At 43.9% G+C, this 23,601-nt stretch overlaps 1 protein-coding gene across 1 annotated transcript in view; it reads left to right on the top strand.

Moving 5' to 3' along the window:
- Positions 1-517: 517 nt before the first annotated feature.
- The window catches only part of PSTPIP1 (proline-serine-threonine phosphatase interacting protein 1), a 35,053-nt gene continuing 11,969 nt past the window's right edge, over positions 518-23,601 (top strand). Inside the window, exons 1-8 of the mRNA XM_010292170.1 lie at positions 518-660; positions 4,482-4,556; positions 16,415-16,449; positions 17,541-17,647; positions 19,543-19,605; positions 20,692-20,790; positions 22,560-22,605; positions 23,454-23,533. Coding sequence (XP_010290472.1) covers positions 518-660; positions 4,482-4,556; positions 16,415-16,449; positions 17,541-17,647; positions 19,543-19,605; positions 20,692-20,790; positions 22,560-22,605; positions 23,454-23,533 — 648 coding nt within the window. The remainder of the gene's footprint in view (positions 661-4,481; positions 4,557-16,414; positions 16,450-17,540; positions 17,648-19,542; positions 19,606-20,691; positions 20,791-22,559; positions 22,606-23,453; positions 23,534-23,601) is intronic.

The raw sequence follows: 23,601 nt of genomic DNA on the forward strand, positions 1-23,601 counted from the left end.
GCCCTGAGCCGTGCAGAGTGCGGGGCCCTGGTAGGAGATAAGAGCCCTGGCTTTGGGGCAGAAAACTCCACCCAGCTCCATGACCAAAATTCCTTCACTTCTCCACTCACATCGAGACCGCAGGTCACCATCTTACTGAGAGTCCTGTGGCAGCAAGTTGACTCTGACCATTTTTTTTGGAAAACATATGGGAAGAGGAGCTGTTGGCCTTAAGAGCTAGTATACATCTCTGCTCTGCAAAGATCCCACACCCAATTTTGACATCCCCAAAAAGACAGCTAAATTTCCACACAGCAAAATTTGCAACCCACTTTGCTTTTTCAGCATTAAAAAACAAACCTGATTTAAATCAAAACTTTAACAGATTTTCATTTTGGAGAAACCTCGCCCATACCTGCGCCTTTAGCCCTGCCCCAGCTGCCATTGCTCTGGGCAAATTTAAAGGTCTGTTTGGATTTTCCAGAAAGTTAATTTGCTCCGTATGACTGACAGTAGGTGCCTGGTAAACCTGCAAACTATGTGCATAAATCAGCTCAACTGTTTATCTTTCTGTCTTCAGTGCAAGGAGTTCACCTTCCACACTGGCTACGAGGTGCTCGTACAGCGGCTGTTGGATGGGAGGAAGATGTGCAAAGATGTGGAGGATTTGCTCAAGCAGAGGTAAGAAAATAAGAGTGAAAAAACTGTGAAGAGGCTCCATTTTCTCTCCTGTTTGGCCTCTGGAAAGGAATAATAGGCTGTTTCTGAATTTGGTAGTGATACTAGTTTATGTCGAAAAGCACGAGTGACTTGAATCCTAGCCTTTCAATGTCATTTGTGAAGGCAGAAAACAAATAGAAATTTCAAAGATTTGAGAAGAGACGGATCAAAGAATCAGAAATCCAGAGCTCCATTAAGACTCGAGTAGTTACTGGTCCAGGGTCACACAGTAGCACATACATCCACAACAAGTAGCATTACCAAGTTTCCCCTTTTACAGGGAGCATTTTTCTTTCTCTTTAAACATGCTGTTGCCACAGGCACTGTTTCAGTTTCCTGCAACTACCAAAAATGGGCCATTTTTCAAGTAGAGACAAAGCTACGTAAGATGTTAACAAAAGCCTTTCCCAGACACCCAAGACATTGTTTGCCGACCTTACTAAGTAGACTGAATAACAATATCCATCCTTCACGTGCTTTTTTGCAGGCCCCTAAACAACAGCTATGGACAGCTGACACTTTTGTGGGTGAGAAAATACGTACTACACAGCTGCTCCAACTCCTTTGCCATTCATTTTTGTACTTCTGACTTAGAAGAAAAAAAATCTGAAATTTGGTTCTGTTTTTAAGTGGTTGGGTTTCAAGTTTCAACACGCAGCATGAGGCACATACACGCTCATGCATGACCTGTGGGAAAGACCTCACAACACAGACTATATATTCAGCAGATAATCCTAGAGCAGTTCATCTCAGAACTGTCTCCTTATGAATGTTGCTCTGCCTTCCTCAGTCACAGCCTGCTTTTTCTTCCCATGCGGTCCCCATCTAGTTTTCTGGTTGTAGGTTGGTTTTCTGAAGGCTACTTTTCAAGCACTGGGACCTTCAAGGGGATGTGAGCTGTCAGACTGACAGTTGACTACTTCACAGAGTGTGAAGAGTCTCCCATCACAATCTGAAACTATTTAAATTGTTTTTGTTGACCACCAGTGGAAACATATTTTATTGCCGCATGTCACTCAATCCTGAAGTCACATCTGTCTGATGGTAGCTTAGCTTTAGCTGTTTAAAGTAGCTCCTTCGTGACTCATAACTTACAGCGATCAGAATCACATCGCAGGCTTCAGGCAGGCTCTACACTGCAGCATGCATCTGCGGTTATATACGCTTGTGTTTCTTTCCAAAACATGTCAGAGAGGTTTCTGCAAGTTGCAGGATAAGGTTCTTCCTGGTTTGTGGTGGAGGCACAAAGGGCTTTCCACAAAGAAGAAAAAATACACATACAGTCATTTTGCAGATCTGAAAGCTGCGAGGACAAATGTTTCCATGAACTTTTGCACACCCCCAAAACATTCCAGGGAACCCGCATACGTGCGTGTGCTCGCGTGCGTACGTGCACGCGGGGGGAGGAGGAAAAGGAGAAAAGATAGCGGGCACTGAGTTGCAGAAAGGAGGTATTATTTCCAGTTTATTTCTGGGAGGTGTTTGTTTCAGCTTGTCCTTGTGTCATTCATGGGAATGACCTAGGAGGAGATCAAAGCATGGGATGAATCTCGGTTCCTAGAGGCTGCCCGTATCACGGGCTTCATGCCAGAATTTCAACAAGGACTCCTGCAGCAGCTGCCCTAAGTCCTGAACCAACTGCCCTGGCCACACTAACAACTTTAGCAGTTTTCCACCCAGATCAGTTACTTTTGCTCACAAATACCCCTGCCAGGTCCAGAGGAGGGCCTAAGTGGTTGGGGAGTGAGAAAGCAGTTGTCTTCCAGAACAAAGCCCCAGATTTAAAACACAAAATACGTGCCAGCTCTTGACGGCTGCAGGGAAACCTAGAAGCTGTGTGCAAGAGTACCGGAACGTGGGAAAGGCAGCACCGAGATGTGAAAGGATGGTGTCAGCCTCCTGTCAAACTCCTCTCACCCTGGGCTAGTCCAGTCCCATGCCTGAGGTTTCAGGAGGATTTGACCCAAGGGTTTTGCAGGAGCTAAGACTGGCTTAAGAGCCGGCCATGCTTTTTCTCCCCAGGATATACTGTGTGCTGAGCAAGCAAAGTGGGACAGTACCACTGGAGTTATTCTCATTGCTGTACATCCACTGGCACTAAGCAAAGTCTCTGACACAAAAGTGTTTCTTGTTATTAAAAACAGAAGAATATCAATCTGTTCCACTTCTGCAGCATTACATGTCTCTGGAGTGTATTTCCATTTTCATGAAATTTCATTCATCTAACGTGAAAATGAAGTAGTACCTCTGTGTGGCCTGTCACCATATTTTATGGCCCGTTCTTCTCGGAGGAATCCCAAAGCAGTAACATAGGAACACCCCACTAAAACGCAGTAATTTCTAGCGCAGGATGACAGCAATTAAGTAACCGCAGGTGCAGCGTTAAACACGTGGGAGCCATGGAGAGAGGGCAAGAACAGCCTGCACGCTGGACTGTAGGCTGCTGTACGACCAGCACTGCTATTCCACCAGCCTGACAGGTCCCCTTGGACTGGGGGAAAGTCCCCAGGACGAGCCTGCCTCAGGTCACAGAAGATGGTTGCAAACCAGTGAAATTGCACCGGAGCCACCGGTACAGCTGGCTACAACGCAAGGTGCTCGCAGCCATCAGACGCAGAGGAACGGTCGAAAGGGTGGTTGGACGTCCTCAAACAGAATTCTACACCCAAAACTGAAAGACCATCCCTCAAACCGCTGGAACTCAGGAAATAGCCATAATAAAGCACAGCATGGCCAAGTGGGAAAATGGATGTAAGAACAAACAAGTGGGGTTGCATGGCCTCACACCCTCATCAAAATTCTTTTTTTGAACAAAGAGTACATTTGTCTAAGGTGCCAAGTTTCAGGCTCAAAACTGTTTGAAATGCTTCGAAACCCCTTTTGAGAACTGGACTTGCCCTAAACAAAATCCTCCCTGCCCCCAAATCCTAGCACCAGGCTATCTGTTCATTATCTATTATTGACCATTCCGTAGTTTTTAGCAGCTACTCAAAGACTGAGAACTCAGTTCTGCCCTGGTCTTGCACCCAGGAGAAAGGACATAACAAATTTAGTACTGATACGTTTTTTTAAAAAACAGATAATAGAAATTTCTTTCAGAGCTGGGGGAGGGGAAAACAGTAAAGGAATAATTGTATTCCTTCATTAACCATAGGAACAGAACTACTTTCCTCAGTCACTAGTTACAGTTCCCCATTAAGGTGAGACATCGCATCATATTGTCCCCTCCATGAAACTGTCACAGCATACCTCACAAACAGCAAGGCTCCCTCCCCCTCTGCCTCCATTTGCAGCCATTCAAGCAGCACCTCATGTTTCGCATGGTTAGAAATCTTCCTGCTACTCCTGGCTCCCATTTATTCACAACCTCTCTTAAATGGATCCTTTGGAACCTACTCCTCACTCCCCTCCAGCCTTCATTTTGATGGGTCAAGTCAGCCATCATCTTTTAGGTTTCTTTTGCAAAAAGAGGCAGGCTCTGTTCTGAGCATCTTCACTACACTTTTGTATACCTCTTCTTCTAATTGAATCCAGCTTCTTGGGGAGAGTTGTACGTAGCACTCCACAGTAATCAAAGCCATGGAGATAGGCTTCATTTTCCCTCATTTCTTCTAGAAATAGCTCACCTATTTGAGAGGTAACTGACAGCACTAGATTGAGGCGATAGAGAAATTAAAGAAATTGTATTTCTCATGTTTTGTACCTCAGATGCAATTACAAGATTTGTTTAAATGTGATCCTGGTACCACTAAGAGAAATTGAGTAAGTTTTTCTTTTAACAGAGCACAAGCAGAAGAGAGATATGGGAAAGAGCTGATTCAAATAGCCCGAAAAGCAGGAGGACAAACAGAAATCAAGTAAGGAATTCTTTTATTATTAGTGCAAATGAAAGCATTTGGGGAGGAATATCAGACTCCTGTGTTTTGCCTATGAATGGGGTCATAAGCTGCTCCCTTCAGCGCATTACACAGCACTTCACAATGTACAGGAAAAATGGGGAAACACCATAGTCCTTCAAAGCGGGATTCACAGAATCTCTACTTGGAATCACCAGTAGGTCTTTCGTGAGAAATTTTTTAATTTCAGGATTCCTAAGAGTTTAATATTTACTTCCAAAATCAAATTAAGCGATGGGAAAAAAAGGGAAAGGAAAAGGTTGTGAAATGTTTAGGATGGTGGCTTGGCAATCCTGGGAAGATGGTGGATACTGAGAGACTGTGACAGAACAAACGCAAAGTGCAAAGACACCAAAAATTAGCTTCTGCAGCAGGAAAAAGGCTTAGCTTTAAAACTCTTTGAAGGGACTTCATTTGAAACAAATCAATGGAACTACTGAAATAAATACACTACAGTGACATATTTTTCTCTGTTTCCTCCACTACTATCTTAGATCATGTATAAATTGTGTTGGGAGGGGAAGATATATGTTGGCATGGAATTTAACTTAATAAACACTGCTGATAAACTGCTGCTATTATTGATGGTAGCAGCAATAATGAGACATTTTGTCATTACTGTAAAAAGTAATAATACAATAATAAGGTGGCAGAGGATGAAGATTTGGGGTCACAGAAGACAAGTCTGAAAGAGAAGACCTCAATCTAAACACAAAACAGCTCTATTGATCCCTGGGGCCTTCTACCCTCATGCATCCCATATCTCATTTCTTAATTGCAGTCTCCTTTTTACATCGATTTATCACTCACAGTGTGAGCGTGGTTTCCTGTTCATATTTTATGGGAAAACTTGACCTTAAACCCTTACACCACCATGGCATGCAAGTGCCAGGCAATCACCCGGAGCACTTGCTATCAATTCGGTGGTGGCACATCCAGGCTGACAGGGACGGTCGCATTAACCCAAGCACCTGATAGTGCAGAGAGCCCTGAGGCTCACTCCGGAGAACGTGCAAGCCTCTCCCTCCCCTAGTGCTTCAGCTCTCCCTTGCCCCTGAGCAATGCAGTAAGCTATAGCAAGGTTCCCAGCAAAAGCTGCTGGAGATGGCCCCTACCTTCCTTGCGTCTCAATTCACAGACCTAACTGGAGAAAAGGAAGAAGACGACAAAATATTTTGAAATTAAAATAGCAGATTAAGGATGGATGGCTTCTTCCCAAACCAAAGGCCAAGATCAGCATTCCAGGATTAACGAAAAGCTGCACCTAAATTTCTTCACCGGCAATGCAGGGCAGGCGGAGCAAACGTGTTCAGAAACAGAGAGCTTTGGCTGCCCTGCTGTTCCTTCGTGGATAATTCATGGGTCTGACTTTTCCTAAGAGATTAAAAGAGCTTGGTTTAGAGGCAGGGCCAAGTCCCAGAGTTAGGATATGGATCCAAGTTCCCCTCAAGTTGGAGGAAGTCTGGACTTGGGCCCAGCTCCACTTTGATCCAGCAATTTTATACCTTGGCATAGAGAGAAGGCTGAATATACCAACAAAACACACTGCAGAGCTGATTCATTATGTTTCCATAAACCCATGCTTGGTCTGGGCACTGCCCAGCTTTGTGCTGATATTTTCATCAGAGCAAATGTCTCACTGAAGCACCGTCCTGAAGCAGAGAGGGGACACTTTGCTTTCTGTCATTCAGCATCCTCTGGTTGTTTAAGGAGTTACACAGCTGGGCAGTGAGGGATATTTGTTCAGAGTAAACACGTTAAAATCAGAGAAAACCAGGGTCTATTCAGGGCTGGAACAAGTCATTAAAATGAAATATTTGGTTTTAAGGTCTTAAAATTATTGACATGGTGTGAAGTTTCTGTTTGTTTATATGGCATTGATTGCTGACAGCAGTTCTGCTCCCAAGGTCAGTCCTTCAGAGAGACCAGAGGAAAGGGACCTATGTACTACCTGTAACAAGAAAAGCTTGAAAGGACTATGTGACAACTATCCCTGTGCTTTACTCCAGGTGTTTCCTCTTTATAGGACTCCCTATTATCGAGTAACACACTGAGTCCTAATAGTATTACAAGTACCTGACAGGCTGAACAAGGCTGGTCACATCTTTAAATGCTGCTTTGGGTAGCAGTATTTCTCAAATAAAGTCTAATGAAGGCATTGTGCAGGTATTTGTACGTAAAACTTGCATTTGACGATCACCAGGGAAAAAAGTAGCTTCCAGGTTCTTTTGCAGAACATTTTACAGAACTTCCTGTGCCATGCTACATATTGCAAGGACCAGGAATTACTAATTTTAGATCACTCACTCATTTTCTTGCTAATGCAAAATTATTATCCTCTAGTCTTAAATCCAGTCATCTTTTAAACATCTGTGATACTAAGGCTTTCTGTCACTTCTACTGGAAAATCAGTTCACAGTAGTTCTCAGTATCAGGAAGGTACCTGATACCCTTTCAAAAAGTTGATAAAAAGAAGATAGAATACCTGCACGCAACAGCCATCCAAAAACTTCCAGTATCAGCAAATACCCAGAAGACCTTAACAGAAACAACTGCAAGACCAATTAATTCCGTTTAGCAGAACTTCTCAAACTAATGAATTGGCTGTAAAAACCTCTCACGACTCCACCAGGTCAAAGCAATGCTCTGTAGCTGCTACGGAAAGCAGAGCAGGCGAGAAGCGGCTCAAAGCTGGAGCGAGCGGCAGTCCCTGGGCAGAAGCCCGTTGGCAAAGCGTCCCTGGCAAACCCACGCCGCCAGCCAATGCCAAATTTGCCGATCTGGGAACAGCAGCACCATTACATGCGATGGGCAGCCCAGCAGGGTCTCACGTGCTTATATCCTCCTAGTACCAGTGCAAACAGCTCTTTCCAACTCCAGAAAGGCAGTCCCTGGCAGCTGCCCAGCTCTTCTCAGAGGTTTAATAAATGTAGAGAAAAAAACCCCAACCTTTCTGTTGCTTCCTGAGCTTGGAGAGAAGAGGATCCGCTCAAGGGAAAAATTAGGCAGTGGTGAAAAGGTACTGCCCGGGTTGTTACTTCAGCAAAGTCAGGACTAGCATGAAACAAGGCGAAGAGAATAAGCGCAATGAGTAAATACAAGCAAAGGGGGAAAAGCCTGGAGAAGTCTATGGCACACTTCACCAGGTAGTGGCCATCACTGTCAAAAACAGTTCTCTCCCAAGCCTCCCCTATATTTTAGAGGTTTTTAGTTTTGAATCAAAGAAAAGAGCAATTTCAACATTTTTCCAGGCTCTTCCCTTCTCCCCCAAACTTTTGCTTCAGCTGGAACAAATTGCTGAGACCAGCTAAATATATAAACAGATTCAACAGCCCATTTTTATTTACTAAAAGACACAGATGAAGAAATATGCTGCTGACTCAAAAGAGAGATAGTAGGGAAGACTCACTGACATGTAAGAGCAAATCTGGGACCACTCTCCATTGCTTTGAGAAAAATCTAGGTGACAGCACCCATCGAGTTTCCGTCCTATATGGTGCTTCCCTCAGCATTGTTACTGCTTCTCCGATGGAGAACTGACCCCTCAGGGCCTGGCATTGCTCGTGCTTGGCAGAGACAACTACAAGCCAAAACTGTACTAGGACCCCTCACTGCTGAGTAATGTAACATTGTGACCTGGGAAAAGTGAACAGTGTTTTGTCTCTACCTGCAGACTCCTTAGAAATGTGAGAAATCACTTTGACCCGAGAGCTAGCAGGGGACAGGTTTTTAGAACTGGTACTGGAGGTGTGACAGCTTCAGTGAGGTCTTTGCTGTTCTTTTTCAAACCAGTATTGGAAATGGCCATGGCCAGCCTACAGCTGTAGAAAAATTTCTAACAAAACTAAAATCAGAGAGGCAGACATACCGCAACGAGGAAGACATGCTGCAACAACTTTTAATTTTATTTCTTCTTAAAAAAAAAAAAAAAAAAAAAAAAAAGCAAAGACAGGGTTTCTAAAAGAAGCTGGTGCTGGTTACCATGGGCATAGCAAACAAACACTCCGTCTCAGGAAATACGAAGTTCCCTGTAAGTGCTGCCTAAGAGCCAAAGCACACAGTCATTCAATAGTCCGGCCTGATTCAAGCAAATTTAGGCGTGCCGGCTGCTTGCCCTTGCCTCGAGCACTGCAGCTGGTAGAAACTACTTCCTGTAGGGAAGGGAGATATCCTCTTTCCGATCCACGACACAGATCTAACTCAGCAGTTGCTGTAGGCCTTGGCAAGTTCATTCTAATATAGAGAAGGATGCACACACTTGAATCTAAGTGCAAGACTGCGAGAAGGGTCACACAGGCTCAGAACAAAATCCCTTCAGCCTGATATTCTGTCCTCGACACTAGATCCCAAAGGAAGAGTAGAAGAACAGGGCAAGCATATGAGGGTATTTCCCCTAAATAAGCTTCTAGCCTTAGCAATTGGTCGTTCAGAGGCTGCCACACCCGCAGCAGCTTTGCATATAATAGCCCCCAGTGGAGTTTTCTTGCATCTTTTTCTTATTTGAAACATTTTAGCATCCACTGGGTCTTAAGGTAAAGCAATGTGCTTTCCTGGTAAGTGCAGAAGTGCCTTTTTCACTGTTGATTTTTAGCCCACATCCCCACACTTGCCGTGTTAGATCAGACACACGACACAGACAGATGAGCTTCCTTACAGTGGAATTCCTCAAAGCACGTCTGCACTGGTGAGCTGCAGTCCCACTGCCTGTTCTGGTTCTTACAAACACACCCAGGCCCATAATAACACCAAACCTACGGAAAAAGCTGGCTGCTGCTTTCAAGCTAATCACCTGGATGTGCCAGCACAGTCATGGATACAGGCTACGCCTGGGATTACAGGTAGCTGGGGAGTCTTGGTGAAAGCGCTGGGAGGAGAACAGGTATTGGAAGGGAGCATGAGAGAATATCAGTTGCAAATGCACCTCTTGGGTGGGTCCGACCTAGGAAAGGGCAGGGCAGTCCTTGAGGAGCGGGTGAGGCATGAGGATTGCAGCAGTCAGGATGGAAGGATGGATGCTGCACAGAAATGGAGCTCTGGAGCTCAACTATCAGAAGTCAGGGCTAAAATGAATTTTAAAAAGGTCTTTATTGCTAACTTACACTAATTTTAAAGCGCTGTTATCCCACTTCTTAAAATTAAAAAACCCCAAACCGAATCACAATTTCACAGTCTCTTTTTTTATGAAGAAGATGATTACAAAGCTACAGCCATGTATTCTTGGCAATGTCAGGTTACACCAATATCCAGCGGGGGAGAGGGAACTACACGTTACGAAGCTTAAACTGCTGTGTAGCTTTGTACTCCCCATATTCTGTGTTGCACACATGGGAGAGGATGCACAGAAACCAGGGGTTTTCAGCTGAGTTACAGAGATCAAGTTTGCAAGTGTTTGCTGGTAGCGCACACAGTAATGATGCCTCGACACGTTACAGATGATTCTCAGCAGAGCTCATGCCTTTAAGAGGAAAACACTTTTCAGATTGCAAGGTGACTGGGAATTTCCATACAGTAGCTTTGGGCAACTCTTCAGCAGAACAACATGAAAACAGAATATACTACAGAGCCCAGTTTTCAGATACATCCTCAGCTTCAGCTGAAATAGAGCCTCTGGGATCTCCGTTCTTTTGTAAAATAACGGATGTAAACTTGCGGTAGCTGGTTAAATTCTGCCTAGTCTGACAACAGCTATTTTGGTCATTCGCTCTGCTTGTCTCTTCTCATGTATATGATCTCCTACTTTTTTCCTTCCCTCTTTTCCACTACCATCTCCTTCAGACCTCAGGAAAGGGTAGTTCCTTCAAGCTCGTGTCTGCTCTGCCCTTCTCTGCAATGCCTGAAATAGAATATTTCAGAGAGCGTGAGGTGAGGGCATCTGTAATGAAATGCCAATTGCTGCTTCCTGTGTATAAATATAGTGTGTCTGTCACATAATATACAGAATCCTCTGTGTTATTCACACAAAGCAGGCATTTTCGAACTGAAGCTAAAAGTCATTTTGGAAGGTCACATCCTTCCATGGTTAGTTAATTCCCCACTCAACTGTTCTGAACCCGCACAGAGTTTATACACTTGCACTTTGAACTTTCAGAACTCTGTGAAAATGGACCCAAGCACATGCTCTGAAAGACGTAAGCCTCTGCTCAGTTCTTTTTAAATCCAGTCTAGATAAGCTCTCTGGTGATGAGGATAGGCATTTTTGAGCAGTGCTGCTCTCTTTCCAAGAGCCATGAGGAAATTTAGTTTTATGTTAAAGGTACAAAAGTTGTTTTGATTGTTTTATTCTTTGATTTGAATGGCATAAGTCATTCTGGAGTCACAAGGCATCTAATTTGTGGTCTACGGGCACAGATTTACAGGGAAGAGAAGGTACATGGGGATGCCTCTGCCTCGCCCCAGTAAAGTCTGGGGTGATGTGTCCATGCTCCCCATAGCCGGCCCTGGGAGTGATGATACAGCCCCCTTCCCATTCAGTTTGGGGCCGCTTCCACTTCTAACACGTATCTGAAAATATCCAAGCACCAGAAGCAAAACACGTACGCTGACACGCCACAGAACTAGAGGAACTCTCCAGATTTGTCGCTACTTTCATGAAAGAGATGCTACAACCAACCTGACACTAAGCCCAGCCTGCTGGACAGTGCAGCCTCCCACAATAGCCGATATGACTACTCATGCCAGCTAGTGCCTTGCTATCACTAACTTACAGACAGACAGAAACTTGGACTCCCCCAGTCAGAGAAGGGGTGCTGCTCATGCCTCTTCTCCACCACAGGTGGCTTAGACGTCACACCACAGCTGGCACCTGTACAGAAATCATTCCAGTTGCACTGAGTGATTTTGCCTTTCCCTTTATAGCTCCTCTGTGAACAAGAAGACATCACATCACAATTAATTCTTTTTGGTTTTCACCACATTCCCACTAAGCAATATTAGACATGATTCTCAGGAGAAATACTCTGCTATGTGCCTGGCCTAGGACTTGGTAGCGACTGACTTACCTCCCTGATAAAAAGAGCGCAACACCTCCCCCTTCTTTTCTTTTTTTGTGATGCAGACAGAGTCCCAGGTGCAAATTTTTTGAGACAAGATGCTTCTGGACTTGATTCCACTTTGCTACCACCACCGGGCTTCACAGAAAGAAATGTTGGTAAAACCATATTGGGTCTTCCCTGCATGGCAGGAGGGAAGACAGATGTTAACCATGGCCTCAGAGACTGGCATGGGGTTGGTTTCATGACCATGTTACCAGAATCTAGGTTACCGGAGGCAAAAGGTGAATATGACTCTTGAAAGTGGTCTGTAGAGTTCATCTGGCAGAGACTTCTCACAATTTCAGGAAGAATATTTTAAAAAGTTACAGTAAGAACAGAGCATTGTAGATCATATTGATGTTAAAATGGAAACCTACCAGAAAGGAAGGTGGGGTTATTTCACACTTCTATTCACCAAGCAAAGGTAGATAAGAAAGAAAATTCAAAAAGAGCTGTGGTTTTCCGGTTAGAAAAGCCTGTTTAACCTTCCTGTGTACAAGATGTAAAGGGACTCTCTGAATTACTCAGTTAAACCAGTCTCTAATTGAGTGAAAAGGCAAAGTACTGAAAAAAATGCCCAAACCATCAAGCCTACAGTTGCAAAAGAGAGTGTGGTGCAACAGTGTATGTAGTGAGTATACCTGTGGCCTAAGCACTGCCACTGATAGAACTCTGCTAAATACATCTCTGGTGCCATAAAATCCCACTTTTGATGACTGTGGAGCAGAAGGTACCAGAGCCCTGTCTACAGTACATTTCCCGGTGGTCCTCGTGTCACATAGAACTGCCCAGCACAGCCTGTTCTCCAGCAACAGCTCAGTTCTCTAGCAAAAACAAAGTCCAAAAATGAAGAAAGAAAAACACAGAGAGCAGATAGGACAAGTTAACTTTGAAGTGCTGTCACCCCACACTGTTCCAATTGAACCAACTGAAGTTAGCACAGTGAGTAAAACGGATTTACGACCAAATGCAGTGGTCCGCCACCACTCCTCATACCTGTACTGCAATGGTGGGTGAGTGTCAAACAAGGCACCTCTGTTCAAATACAGGATGCATTTTCTGCCTTGAAAACTGGGGAGAGGTTCTGCTGAGAGAAAAATCAAACCAACCTCTCAGACGATGCATTCTGTAAATGTTTATCCTGTTAGAGGAGAGCCACAGGGACTAGTGGTCAGTGTCCTAGAGAGACAGGGTTGCCTTTCCAGCTTTGCTGTGCTGGGTAAATTTGGCTAAGTTCACTTTGGAAAGTATTTTGAAATCTACAGAGCAAGAATGCTAGACAAAGGGTGAGCTTTATTGCCATGAGCTTCTCCCCTTGCTTCTCCTCTAAAAGCTCTGCTCTTCTCCTTCTCTCCCCTCCGCTTGAAAAACCAGACACTGAAACGTGCATATATTAAAAGAGCAGCTCAGTTCCACTGTAGTGGAGTAGCAGGAGACTACAGCAAAGGAAGGCAGGAGCCGGGGTCGGTATCCCAGAAAACGGTAAGAGTATTTTAGCCACTAGATGGCAAAAATCACCAGAAGTTGCTGCTGGGCGGCTGTGGCACAGGCTCTATCCGGTCCCCGTTATTCGGGATTCAAAGTCAATCCTGTTTCCATCAGAAATTCATTTGGACAAATCCAATCTTTAAATGGCTAAGGGGAAGTCGCTTAACAAATATGCACAGTAAATTTGCGTCCAACCATATTTTTAATGAGACATCTGTAGGAGGCTCTGCGAAGGGATGCCCTAATTGAAGGCTGGTGCTCTGTCTTCAGCTGGAGTGGTTTAACAGTCTTCCAGAATTTACATGGAAGTGTCAGAAGCGAGCAATTAAAAACAAAATTAAAAAGAAAAAAGAAAAGAGGTAAATAGCAAATTTTCAGTTTTGAATTATTTTCAACTCCAGGTTTTCTAATCTGGCCACAGAACAAACAAACAAACAAACAAACAAACAAACTACTACCACAATGCTAAGCAGCATAATATACTGAGAGGATACAACACTCTTTTAAAGTGTCCATGAGAGTGGGACATCCTCACTTTGGATGTTTCAGAATAAAGCCCTTATCAATCTTATTAGAAAGTCAAACCCACCCAGAAGAAATAGGTAATGGGTACTGTACATACAAACCAGCACAGACAACATTAAAACCCACTTGTATGTCTGCTAGACAAGTTGCTTCCATTAGACACTCCAAAGCACTGAAATGATATATTTCACTGATATAATCAGAGCATCTAACAGCAACGAGGAGCTAATCTATAGCACTGTTGCAGCAGCCAGCACATCCCCATAGCCCAGAAGTCATAAAGGAGTACCTGATGGATCCGTGGGTCAAAATTTGATTTGTTTATTCTGTCCCACACAACTTGGCACAATGACACGTTTGCAACTCCTTTAAGCCCCATAAGGATGAGGGATCTGATTCACTGATTTTAGAAAATTATTATAAAAATAAGGAAGGAAATGGCTTAAGTCTATTCCAATCTACTTATGGACTTTGGCCTTGCCCCAGTCAGCAGCTAGGGAACTGGCTGGACAAGTCTTTCGTAAAAGGAGCAAAAGGCCAGCGCTTTCCAAAAATGCCACTAGAGACCATGCAGGGGGCAAGTGAATCTTTCTCCAGCTCGTAGCCAGATGCGTTATTGTACCAGAAGATGCGCTCATCCTTACAGAGAGCCAGCAAAAACGAGAAAAGCTTCATGGATAGCTTATGATCATGAACTACTCTGGTAGCTCAGATGCCTGGAAGCCAAAAAAGCAGCAAATTGCTTTTGTTCTTGATATGTACTGAGAAAGCACTATTTTTCAATATCCACTACAGCAATTTTGCCAGTCTTTGCATAACCTGAATCACCAACAGCAAAGGAAAAAATCTCTGGCAACAATAGATCAACACAGCATGCAAACAGCATGTGCACTTTGCAAGCATCCTCCATTTTTTAAATTGCAGTATTTACCTATTTCAGGCATAAAGTTGTTAGCACATTCCATACCTCCTATTGGAAAGTCCACACTAAAAAAACCCAAATTTTATTCCTTATATCTATTTAATTTTTCAAAATAATCCATTAGAGCTTTTAGGTGAGAAAAAGCTATCTCTGCTGCTGATATTCAACTTGTCTTTTCATTTCAAGCTTTTAATTAGCTTAGCTGGAAAGAATGCTGCTTGCTTCCTTCGTGCTGTGAAAATCTAGTTTCCATCAAAATTTCACACCAGACTCATTTTTTCCAAAATGAACCTTTACAGTGTTTATTAGGACAATACTGAAAAATAGTCAATCTAGTATGTTTTTTTCCCCCTGACTTATCTCAGGAGACTCATCACAACAAATCTAGTTGAAAGTTGAAAGAATCAAACAGCTCAATACTCATCTTTTCTGGCTAAAGTATTTTCCTTACGTTTCTACAAATTTCTATTTGGAAGTGGACTGCAAGACAGTTATCGCTGAGGACGGGCCCAGCCTTTCCCCTTGCCTGTGCATTTTTCTTATGCCTGGCAACGCAGCCTTGCTGCTGGGAGAGCAAGCTTTGATTAGGAAACAGATGTCCAGCCTAAATTAACACAGGGCAATTAGGATCCTTCACGTGTCTCTTAAGACTCCTGAAACGGCCCAAGAGATACAAGATTTCCCTACCCATCTGCAGTTGCACATGGCTGGGAAGTGACATGCATGTTCTGGGCTCTCCTAGTAGCCAGGCTTCAGCCAGGGAGATTTTAGGGTCTTCATTAACAGGCTTTTCCCCTGGGCTCCCCCCCTGGGGTAGACCAGGGCTCCATGGAGAGCCCAGAACTGTTTACGCCAGGGAACAACACGCTCTGGGTTGTGAGAGATGATTTCTAAATCTGAAAAACCTCCAAATCATACTACAGCCCTGACTTCTCTGTATACAAATGCCATGCCAACCTGCAAACTGGGAGCTAGAGGAAATTAAGTTGGAAATGCCTCTTACAGAGTATGCTCTTTCCTCTCCCCTCTCTTCTATGCCGGTATCTCTGCTGCTTTCTTAAAATGGACTCTGGCTTGCCAAAAAACAGGACATCAGACGATCTGTTGTTACCCTTTCATGCCCTTCTGCAGCTCCGCATTGTAGGACCACTTCGTTATGCAGGTGCATCAGGATGAGCAACATAACATCTCTTTTTGCTGCTCTCCGTGCTGTACTTCACAGCCCAGCACCGAGGCCTGATTTCACAGCATGGTTTATTCACGCTGTGCTTCTGGGATGTCGAAAACCCCTGGGAGCATCAGGGTTTCAAAGCCTCCGTAGGCTCTCTGCACCATTTGCAAATCTTTTAAAGGAGGGCGAGCTGTACCACACGGGGGTGCTCGGAAAGCATAGTATGGAGGATGCTGCATAGCAGAGCTGCTCTAGCTTCCAGGAGGAAAAATTTGCTCGTGCTGCATTCAACATCAAGGGTGGAGCTGCTTTTGCTCTACCCTTCAGACTAGTGCTCCAAAACCCAATTCCCCTTGACCGTCTTTATTTCACTCAGTTGACTTGTATCCATTGGCAAGGTGCAAGAATAGAAAAACCTACATTAACGTTCACAAAGACAGTGGGATTAAAAAAGAGGGTGCGCATAAGGAGTAGTGCAATTCCTTGCTTCATGGAGCATTTTATTGCATTTCTTGATGGTAACAGATTGTGCTTGTTAGCATGGTCAACTTTTATTACAAGATATTAAAGAGTTTCATCTCAATGTGTATCTTCGAGATTCTGAGGGAACATTTTTTCTCTAGATTCACAACCCATCCTTAGAAGCCTATACTAATAAAGTGCACTTATTTCTGCCTCACAGCACACTGAAGGCAGCATTTGAGAGGCTCAAGCAACGTGAGTATTTACATCTTCCTTTCCGACCTGGGTAAGACAGGCACACAATGTGTTCATTGCCTCTGGGGTCTTTCATCCTCTTCCCCCCTCTATTTCCAACTTTTCTATCCCAGTCTGTTATGTGGAGAGTGGAGGGAAAGGACAGTCCCTGGGAGTCCCTCCAAGGCTGGGCACTCAATCCACTCTCTGGTGGCAAAGAAAGTGGCTCGTTCCTCAAGTTAGTTTTATCTGGATCAAGTCACAAAGTATCAGCTCTGTTCCCTCTTCTGCAAACCAGTGACATCAAAACAGCATGCTTTCTAAATGTGCCCAAGACTGAGCGAAAACATTTCACATAGCCAATAGGAGAGCGTACCTGGCTACTGGCACCTGCTGCTTAGATAAAAATGCCCTTTCAAAAAGCAGCTGGTGAATTAAAGTATTTTTAGAGCCTGGGTGGGGGAGCTCAACATTTCTGGAAAATGTGGGGTTCCATTTCAGAGGCACCAAAGCTGGCAGATGCAGAGAAGTTACCAGCCACTTCAAACAGCACCAGCCAGGTGCTCTGAAATTCAATCCATCTTTGCTGACCCTTGCAAATTCTCAGCTTGCAACCTCGTCTAATGACATTTGTGCAAGGCTGGACGCAACCAGCAAGCAGGTCCCAAGGGCAATGACAGCCCAGCAGCGTAGCAGAGGGAAAGCAGACACAGGCGGTGATGATGGAAGTCAGAGCTCCTTCCCTCCCTCTGCACCACAACATCTGACCTCCAGTCCCAGAGGGAAGAGGGGTGGCTGGGTAAATGGGGCTACAAAGAAACGCAGCCGGCTCTGCGCTTGCCAAGGCTGCTCTGTGTGGGTGCTGCCATTCTGCCGAGGAGTCATGCCCATGCATTTTACAGGAACCGAGAGGACTTGCAATAAGCCCTATTCAGGTTGCGTGAACCCTCGGCAATGTCAGTGCATGCAGAAACATAGAGAGGCCTTTTTTAAGGCTGTCCTGTTCATGACAAGTCATACATTAGCCACATCCCACAAACATCTCCTGAAAAACATGACTTTATTTTTAAAGACATTTCCACTGACTGTATATGAATTCTGATTTGCTTTAGAGATCGAAAGTGTTGGAAACTCTCATATCCAGCTAGCAGTAATGCTGAAGGATGAGCTGAAAGGAATAGAGGAGTTCCGAGAAAGACAGAAGGAACAAAGAAAAAAGGTGAGGAACTAGAGAAATATTGAAACAGATTGGGCCAAAGGTACATGCTGCTGACCTGTCTCCAGCCCTAGGCTGTGAATACTGCAAAAGATGGTAAAACAAGCCCAGTGTGCCCTGTTCACTCCATATACTAGACTGTGGAATAAAACCTCTTTCTGATCCCAGGTGGAAATAAAGTAGTGCTCTGAACTCAGGACACAGAGGCTTTAGTCACTTTTACTCTCTCCAGTGTAACTGCAGATACTATTATTATTCCTGTAAGAACTTAATCCTTCCTTTTCTCTTTTTTATACCCTTGCTATTTGGGTTATCTTTGGTATGATCCTGCACGATCTTCAGCATGCACTAAAATAAAGGGGCAACACGCCCTTTTAAAAACATAAAAGCAAGCGAATATCATGCTGAATGCAACACCAATATATGTTGAATTACGAAGATGTGGAATAAATAGTATCTAGTTAATGTTGTATAATAACAGTTTGAGTATATTCAAGGCCATTTCATTCCCTATGACCTTATCAAGCTCTAAGTCCCTTGCAAAGTAGGTCTCAATAGCGACAACAGTGGTCACTCGTACACTTTCTCTGGTTCCAAGGGGTTGAGGACGAAGAGGGGACAGTCACTTAACACTGAAAGCGCCGACTGATGGAGGAGTAAAATAAAATATCAATTTTTTTGCTAATTTTAAAGAAATGAAAATGCACATGGCCAGCATCCAATGCCACAAAAATCTTGTGTCTACAACCCTGACACACAGGAACTTGGAATAGCAGTCAACTGAGTATGAGAGTGGGTAAACCCAGCGCTGCTGCTGAGATTTGAGGTCCACAGTGAGCTGAGGAAGCAAATAAGGCATATAAAAACAGGCAGTGGGCACCTAGTTCATCGGCCTTTGTATCCCCCCCACCCCCCCCCCCCAACTTTGCCACTAGGATTTGCAAAGAGAGAGTCTCCCTCTCCTGTTGAAAACAATAACCCTGTAACTCAACTGGAAACGGTTACAGAGGCCTGGAAAAAAAGGGAAAAACTGCTTTGGAGCCTTAGGCAAGCTTTTTTTCTCTGTCCAGCATGTGGCTGTGAGGAAGTCAACATCAGACATGCTAGATGGTGTCAGCATTTTTGGTAACTTCCCAAAATGCTGTGATTTGTGTTTTGCTGTAGCTGCCCTCAGGACCGTGCCGTTTAGCCCAATGTGAAGCAAACCTCTGGGTAGCCCTGGAGAGAGTTTTGCTTGGGCAGAATATAAAGATTAAAGGACCAAAAGTGCAGCTGAAGAAACCCATACCCTGCCAAGTAAGAGCATATCTCACTGTCACATGAGGCTGAGGATATAACAACTAAAGCCATGAAAGAGAATTCAGCACTGCCCTTCCAATGCTGAGCAGATGACAATATAGAAATCAAATCGCATCGAGCACAAATTTGCCATAAGCAATGGAATATAAATTACACAGGAATTGTTTGTATTTCAAATGAACAACTACCCTTGCTTAGGTGGGTGAGACAGTGGTTTGGTCTGCAAAGATGTGGGCTCAAGCTCTCGAACCAGCAAAGGAACTCTGCTGGCAGAGCCGATGGGCACTGTGACTGGGTGTTACACTATTTAATCGCCTTAAGAAAAAAAAAAAGGGAAGAAAAAGAAGGTCTACATCCTCTCTGCTATTAATGGAAACCACTGAAGCAGAATTATCTCAGATTATTTTTTTTACCTAGCACTTTGATGCTCTGTGTCACATAGAAACCTGTCATTTATAAAAGCAGAGTGAAGTAATTTTCCCCACAGGCACGTGGCTCATAGAAAGGTTCTGACAATGGCTTTCCTAATCCTGCCCCTAAAAAAATGGGAGGAAAAAAGTCCAAAGCAAGAAATGCTTAATTCTGTGTGTTTCTTACAGTATGAGTCTGCAATGGAGCGCATGCAAAAAAGCAAGTTGTCCCATTATAAGAAAACAATGGAGGTAAGCAAGGAGATTTTGTGCAGGTTTTTTTATGCAAACTGGCCCCAGTTTTAGGCAGGGTGAAATCTGTATTACGTGTACCTATATTTAAAGAAAAGTCAAGAATGTGTGAGCGTGTAAGAGTGCAAGAGCGTGTGTGTGACACACTCCTCTTAAGAGGAGGAAGCTAATCTTCCCTGCCACACCCACTGAAGAGTCTCCAAAACAAATACTCAGAAGGTTAATGTGGAACGAACAATGCCCCAGGTCAAACAGGATTTCATTCCTTCTAGGCAAATATGCTTCCAGGAGAAAATGTAATTTTTCAGTCTGTATAAATACAATTTTAAAAACGCTGAGGAAATCTTGTGAACAGGAGAAAACCTCGCTAACCGGCAAGCTTGTAGGTACAGGCACTGCAGGCAGCTGGTTTTGGTTTCCAATGGGCAATTGCCTCTAAAGAAAAGTAGCTGCAGAGCTGTCAGTGCTACAGCTGAAGCGGTACTAGCAATTTTTATTTAAATGTGGCTGTTCTAAGTGAACCTCTGAGACAGGGAAGTCATCTGGTGCAAATAGGGACGACTTTTGCTTCTGAGGACTACATGGAGACTGTTACCTATGGGGTGCTGGCTCTGTCTCACAGCTTGGAGCAACGGGCAAGGCAACACACTGACTTCAGCCACCTGATGCTCCAAGTCACACTGTAGAAATGACAACCCATCCCCACTGGCACCTGGGGAACGTGGGCTCCGAATTTTGTCTCTACACTGTAGCTCGGACAGACGCCTGATGCACCAGTAGTGCTAGTGCTGCCTGTGTATTCATGACCAACCCTGCAGGGAGCTGGCTGCAATTGTACAAAGCAAACAATTTCAGAGCTGCAAGAAGAGGACCAGATTTATGCTGCCAGCCCCCACCCCAATTTTTCAGTTCTATTTTTTTTATCTCCTTACACTGTCATTGTGAATTTTTTCCTGTTGCCCAAACTTGGGCACTGATTTGCTCCCCCAGACTGCAAAAAGAGACAATGCCTAGAACATCAAGCTGGAGACAAGCCAGCCTTGTTCCCTCCCCCAAACCCTCACATTTGATTTCTTTTCAATACAGTCAAAGAAGACCTACGAACAGAAGTGCAAGGAGGCGGATGAGGCCGAGCAGTCCTTTGAACGGACAAGCGCTTCGGGCAACCAAAAGCAAACAGAAAAGGTACCTTAGATGGCAGTGCTATTTAGAGAGAAAACTGATTTCTTCCTTTTCAAGGTACAGTACAATTGAACAACCCATTCTGCAGGATGCTGGGGCTGCTCTCCCTTCTAACTAACCCCTTGGAATCAAATTGAAAACTTGAAACTCCTTCCCAAGGAGGTCTTCCTTCGCAAACTCCTTTGGTAACCTTGATCTTGTTCTGCGATAGGCCAAGGGTTTTTAAAAAGGCTACTAAGTTATCTAATTAATTTATCCCAGGCTATGATCTAATTGCTCTATGAATCCTGAAGGGAAACCGAATGAGATTTTTCTTCAAAATGATTCATAAAAAAAGAAACAAGTCAGAAGTCTGTCATGCGGTTAGCTTTGCCTTTTGGTCGCTTACATTTAGTAGGCATAACGTCTTACATTAAAATGCATATTTTTCCTCAACATTTTTCTCCTTATGGTTACTTTAATTTCAACTAAATTTACAAACTCAAAAATAAATCATTGGAAATTAAGGCACTGCAGTCCTTCATTGCATCGTCTTGATACTTGTAGCTGACAATTCACTAACTTCTAATGGGTACATTTTACAGAGGAACAGATGGAGAAAACAAAATAAATGAACTCCCTTTGGCTCGATAAAAATCAGTGCAGTGTAAGCAAAAAGGATCAAAAATCATCTCAAGGAGGGGGGGGAGACTCTAAAAACAGCTTCTGAACTTTCCATTTTATTTCCAGCATTCGCTAATCTTTGATGAACAAAACCCTCCAGCTTAGCTGTAAAGAAGGGATGAAATCCTGGCCCTCCTCAGTTTACGCCAGAACACTTAGCAGCTTCAGTGGCATCAAACTCTGACCCGGCTCCTTTCATGCAGAAGGATCCCAGGGTGCTTCATTGCTGTTGCTTCCACACACATGCCAGCACATTTGAAACGCAGAGGCATCTCACAAGAAACATGTCAGCTGTTTAATTCCGCGCAGCACTCGCAAACAGTTTGGGCCAGGAAGCATATAAGAATGAAGCTTATGTTCCCAGCTTACTACACATTTTCCAACCAGCTGTGATGAGGAATATGGTCATAAGAACCCCTACCTAAGCCTTGTCTTGAAGGGCAGAATGGAAGAATGTGTTACACCGATGTTTAGAGCCGTGCATTAATGTACTGTCATCACCATCTGTGCAGAAAGACCTGGGAGCACAGAGCTGTCAATAATAGCTGTATTTTCATTTTTTAAAGCTGCGGGTTTTTGAAAAAGAAAAGTTCTACTTAGAGTGAATTTTGCTTTTAGGCTTTCGAGTTGTTATGGGAAATAATCTGTCATTTGCAAAGTATTTTAAAGGCTGTGTTCTTTTCATCTGCATACTACATGGGGAGCTTGGAAGATGAAGAATTTTAACTGCCATTTATTTCTGCTTATAAATATCTATTAGAAAAGCACATTAAACACTTGACAAAAAACCACAACTCAGCCAGCAGACACAAACTTCAGGCTGGATCACGCTAGCACTGAGCTCCTATGGCAGGGATGTCTGAGTGGAAAGATGTAAATTGCCAGATTTCCCTTGAAGTCAGTGGACCTATGGCTGCATCTGAAATTCTGGTCCCTTCTCTATAGTACACATTCAACAGAACCGTGCATAAAGGTGGGACAGCCAAGAAGCATTTGCAACTTTGAGCCTTTCCCCTAGAAGGGGAAAGGGAACAGGCAGCAAAAAAACTGGGGCAGAAACAAAAAATATGGTCAGGAATTAATTTGGGGTGTTTCTTTTCCTGTTTCAGAGTCAGAACAAAGCCAAGCAATGCAGAGATGCGGCAAATGAAGCAGGTGATGCTCTATTTGCAACTGAACTAAGATTTTTCTCAGCAAGGATCTACCAGCATGCTGATTTTGATGGAGCGCCATCCAAATCACCCATGCTGGCTCTGTCTGAAGTCAGGTTTCCCAGAGTCACCTACCCAAAATTAATGAAGAAGCTTTTAAAGAATGGCAACCTGACAGTCATCTACACCTCCTTTCCTTTGTGGAAATGCAAGTCTCCTGCTTTCAGCAAAGAATTTATAGAAGACCTCCTTTAAGGACTTCACCCAGGAAGGAAAAGCTCTTTCTGAAGGAAGTTTGAAAGCACAAAAGAATGACACTCAAGTTGCCCCCAGACAAACCAAACCAGATATACACAGTCCCCAGCATCCCCGTACATGAGCATAGTAGCATTCCCCAGCCAGAAACACAGTCTATATCCAGAAGGACAGGCCAGCAGACATCTGAGCTGGTTCACGAGTTAAGACTTGTCCCTTGCTGCTCACGTAAAAGTTTGCACTAAATCACATGGCTTACCTGGCTGGCTCAGCATGGAAAGAGCTTAAGGATGCTCAGTGCCCAAGCATGGTCCAGGCTCTTAATCTCTGATTTGCATTATGCCCACTGTAAAGTTTATAGAGGATCCGTAAACCATGCAGAGAGAATCCTTACTCTAGTATAAAGTTGCAAAGAAAAAAAACAAATATCCTTGTGGCCCACCAGTTTCAAGCTCACACATTCTTGTGATACTCTATCAAACCACAGGCCTAAAGTGTAAGAACCACAGCAAAGTCCTAATAGGAGGAAACAGAGAAAGCCTGTATAATTTTTTTTCCTAACTGTTGGGTTTCTATTATGTGTGTCTGTGTTTACAGAGAACGTGTACAAACAGAACATTGAGCAGCTGGATAAGGTCAGGACAGAGTGGGAACAGGAACATATCAAAACCTGCGAGGTAAACATTGACTTCTGCAGCGATATATTTGTGTGCTCTTTATTTTATCCTACTTGCAGATATCAGTC

Source organism: Phaethon lepturus, unplaced genomic scaffold (genome assembly GCF_000687285.1).
Source record: "Phaethon lepturus isolate BGI_N335 unplaced genomic scaffold, ASM68728v1 scaffold9278, whole genome shotgun sequence".
Lineage (NCBI taxonomy): Eukaryota > Metazoa > Chordata > Aves > Phaethontiformes > Phaethontidae > Phaethon > Phaethon lepturus.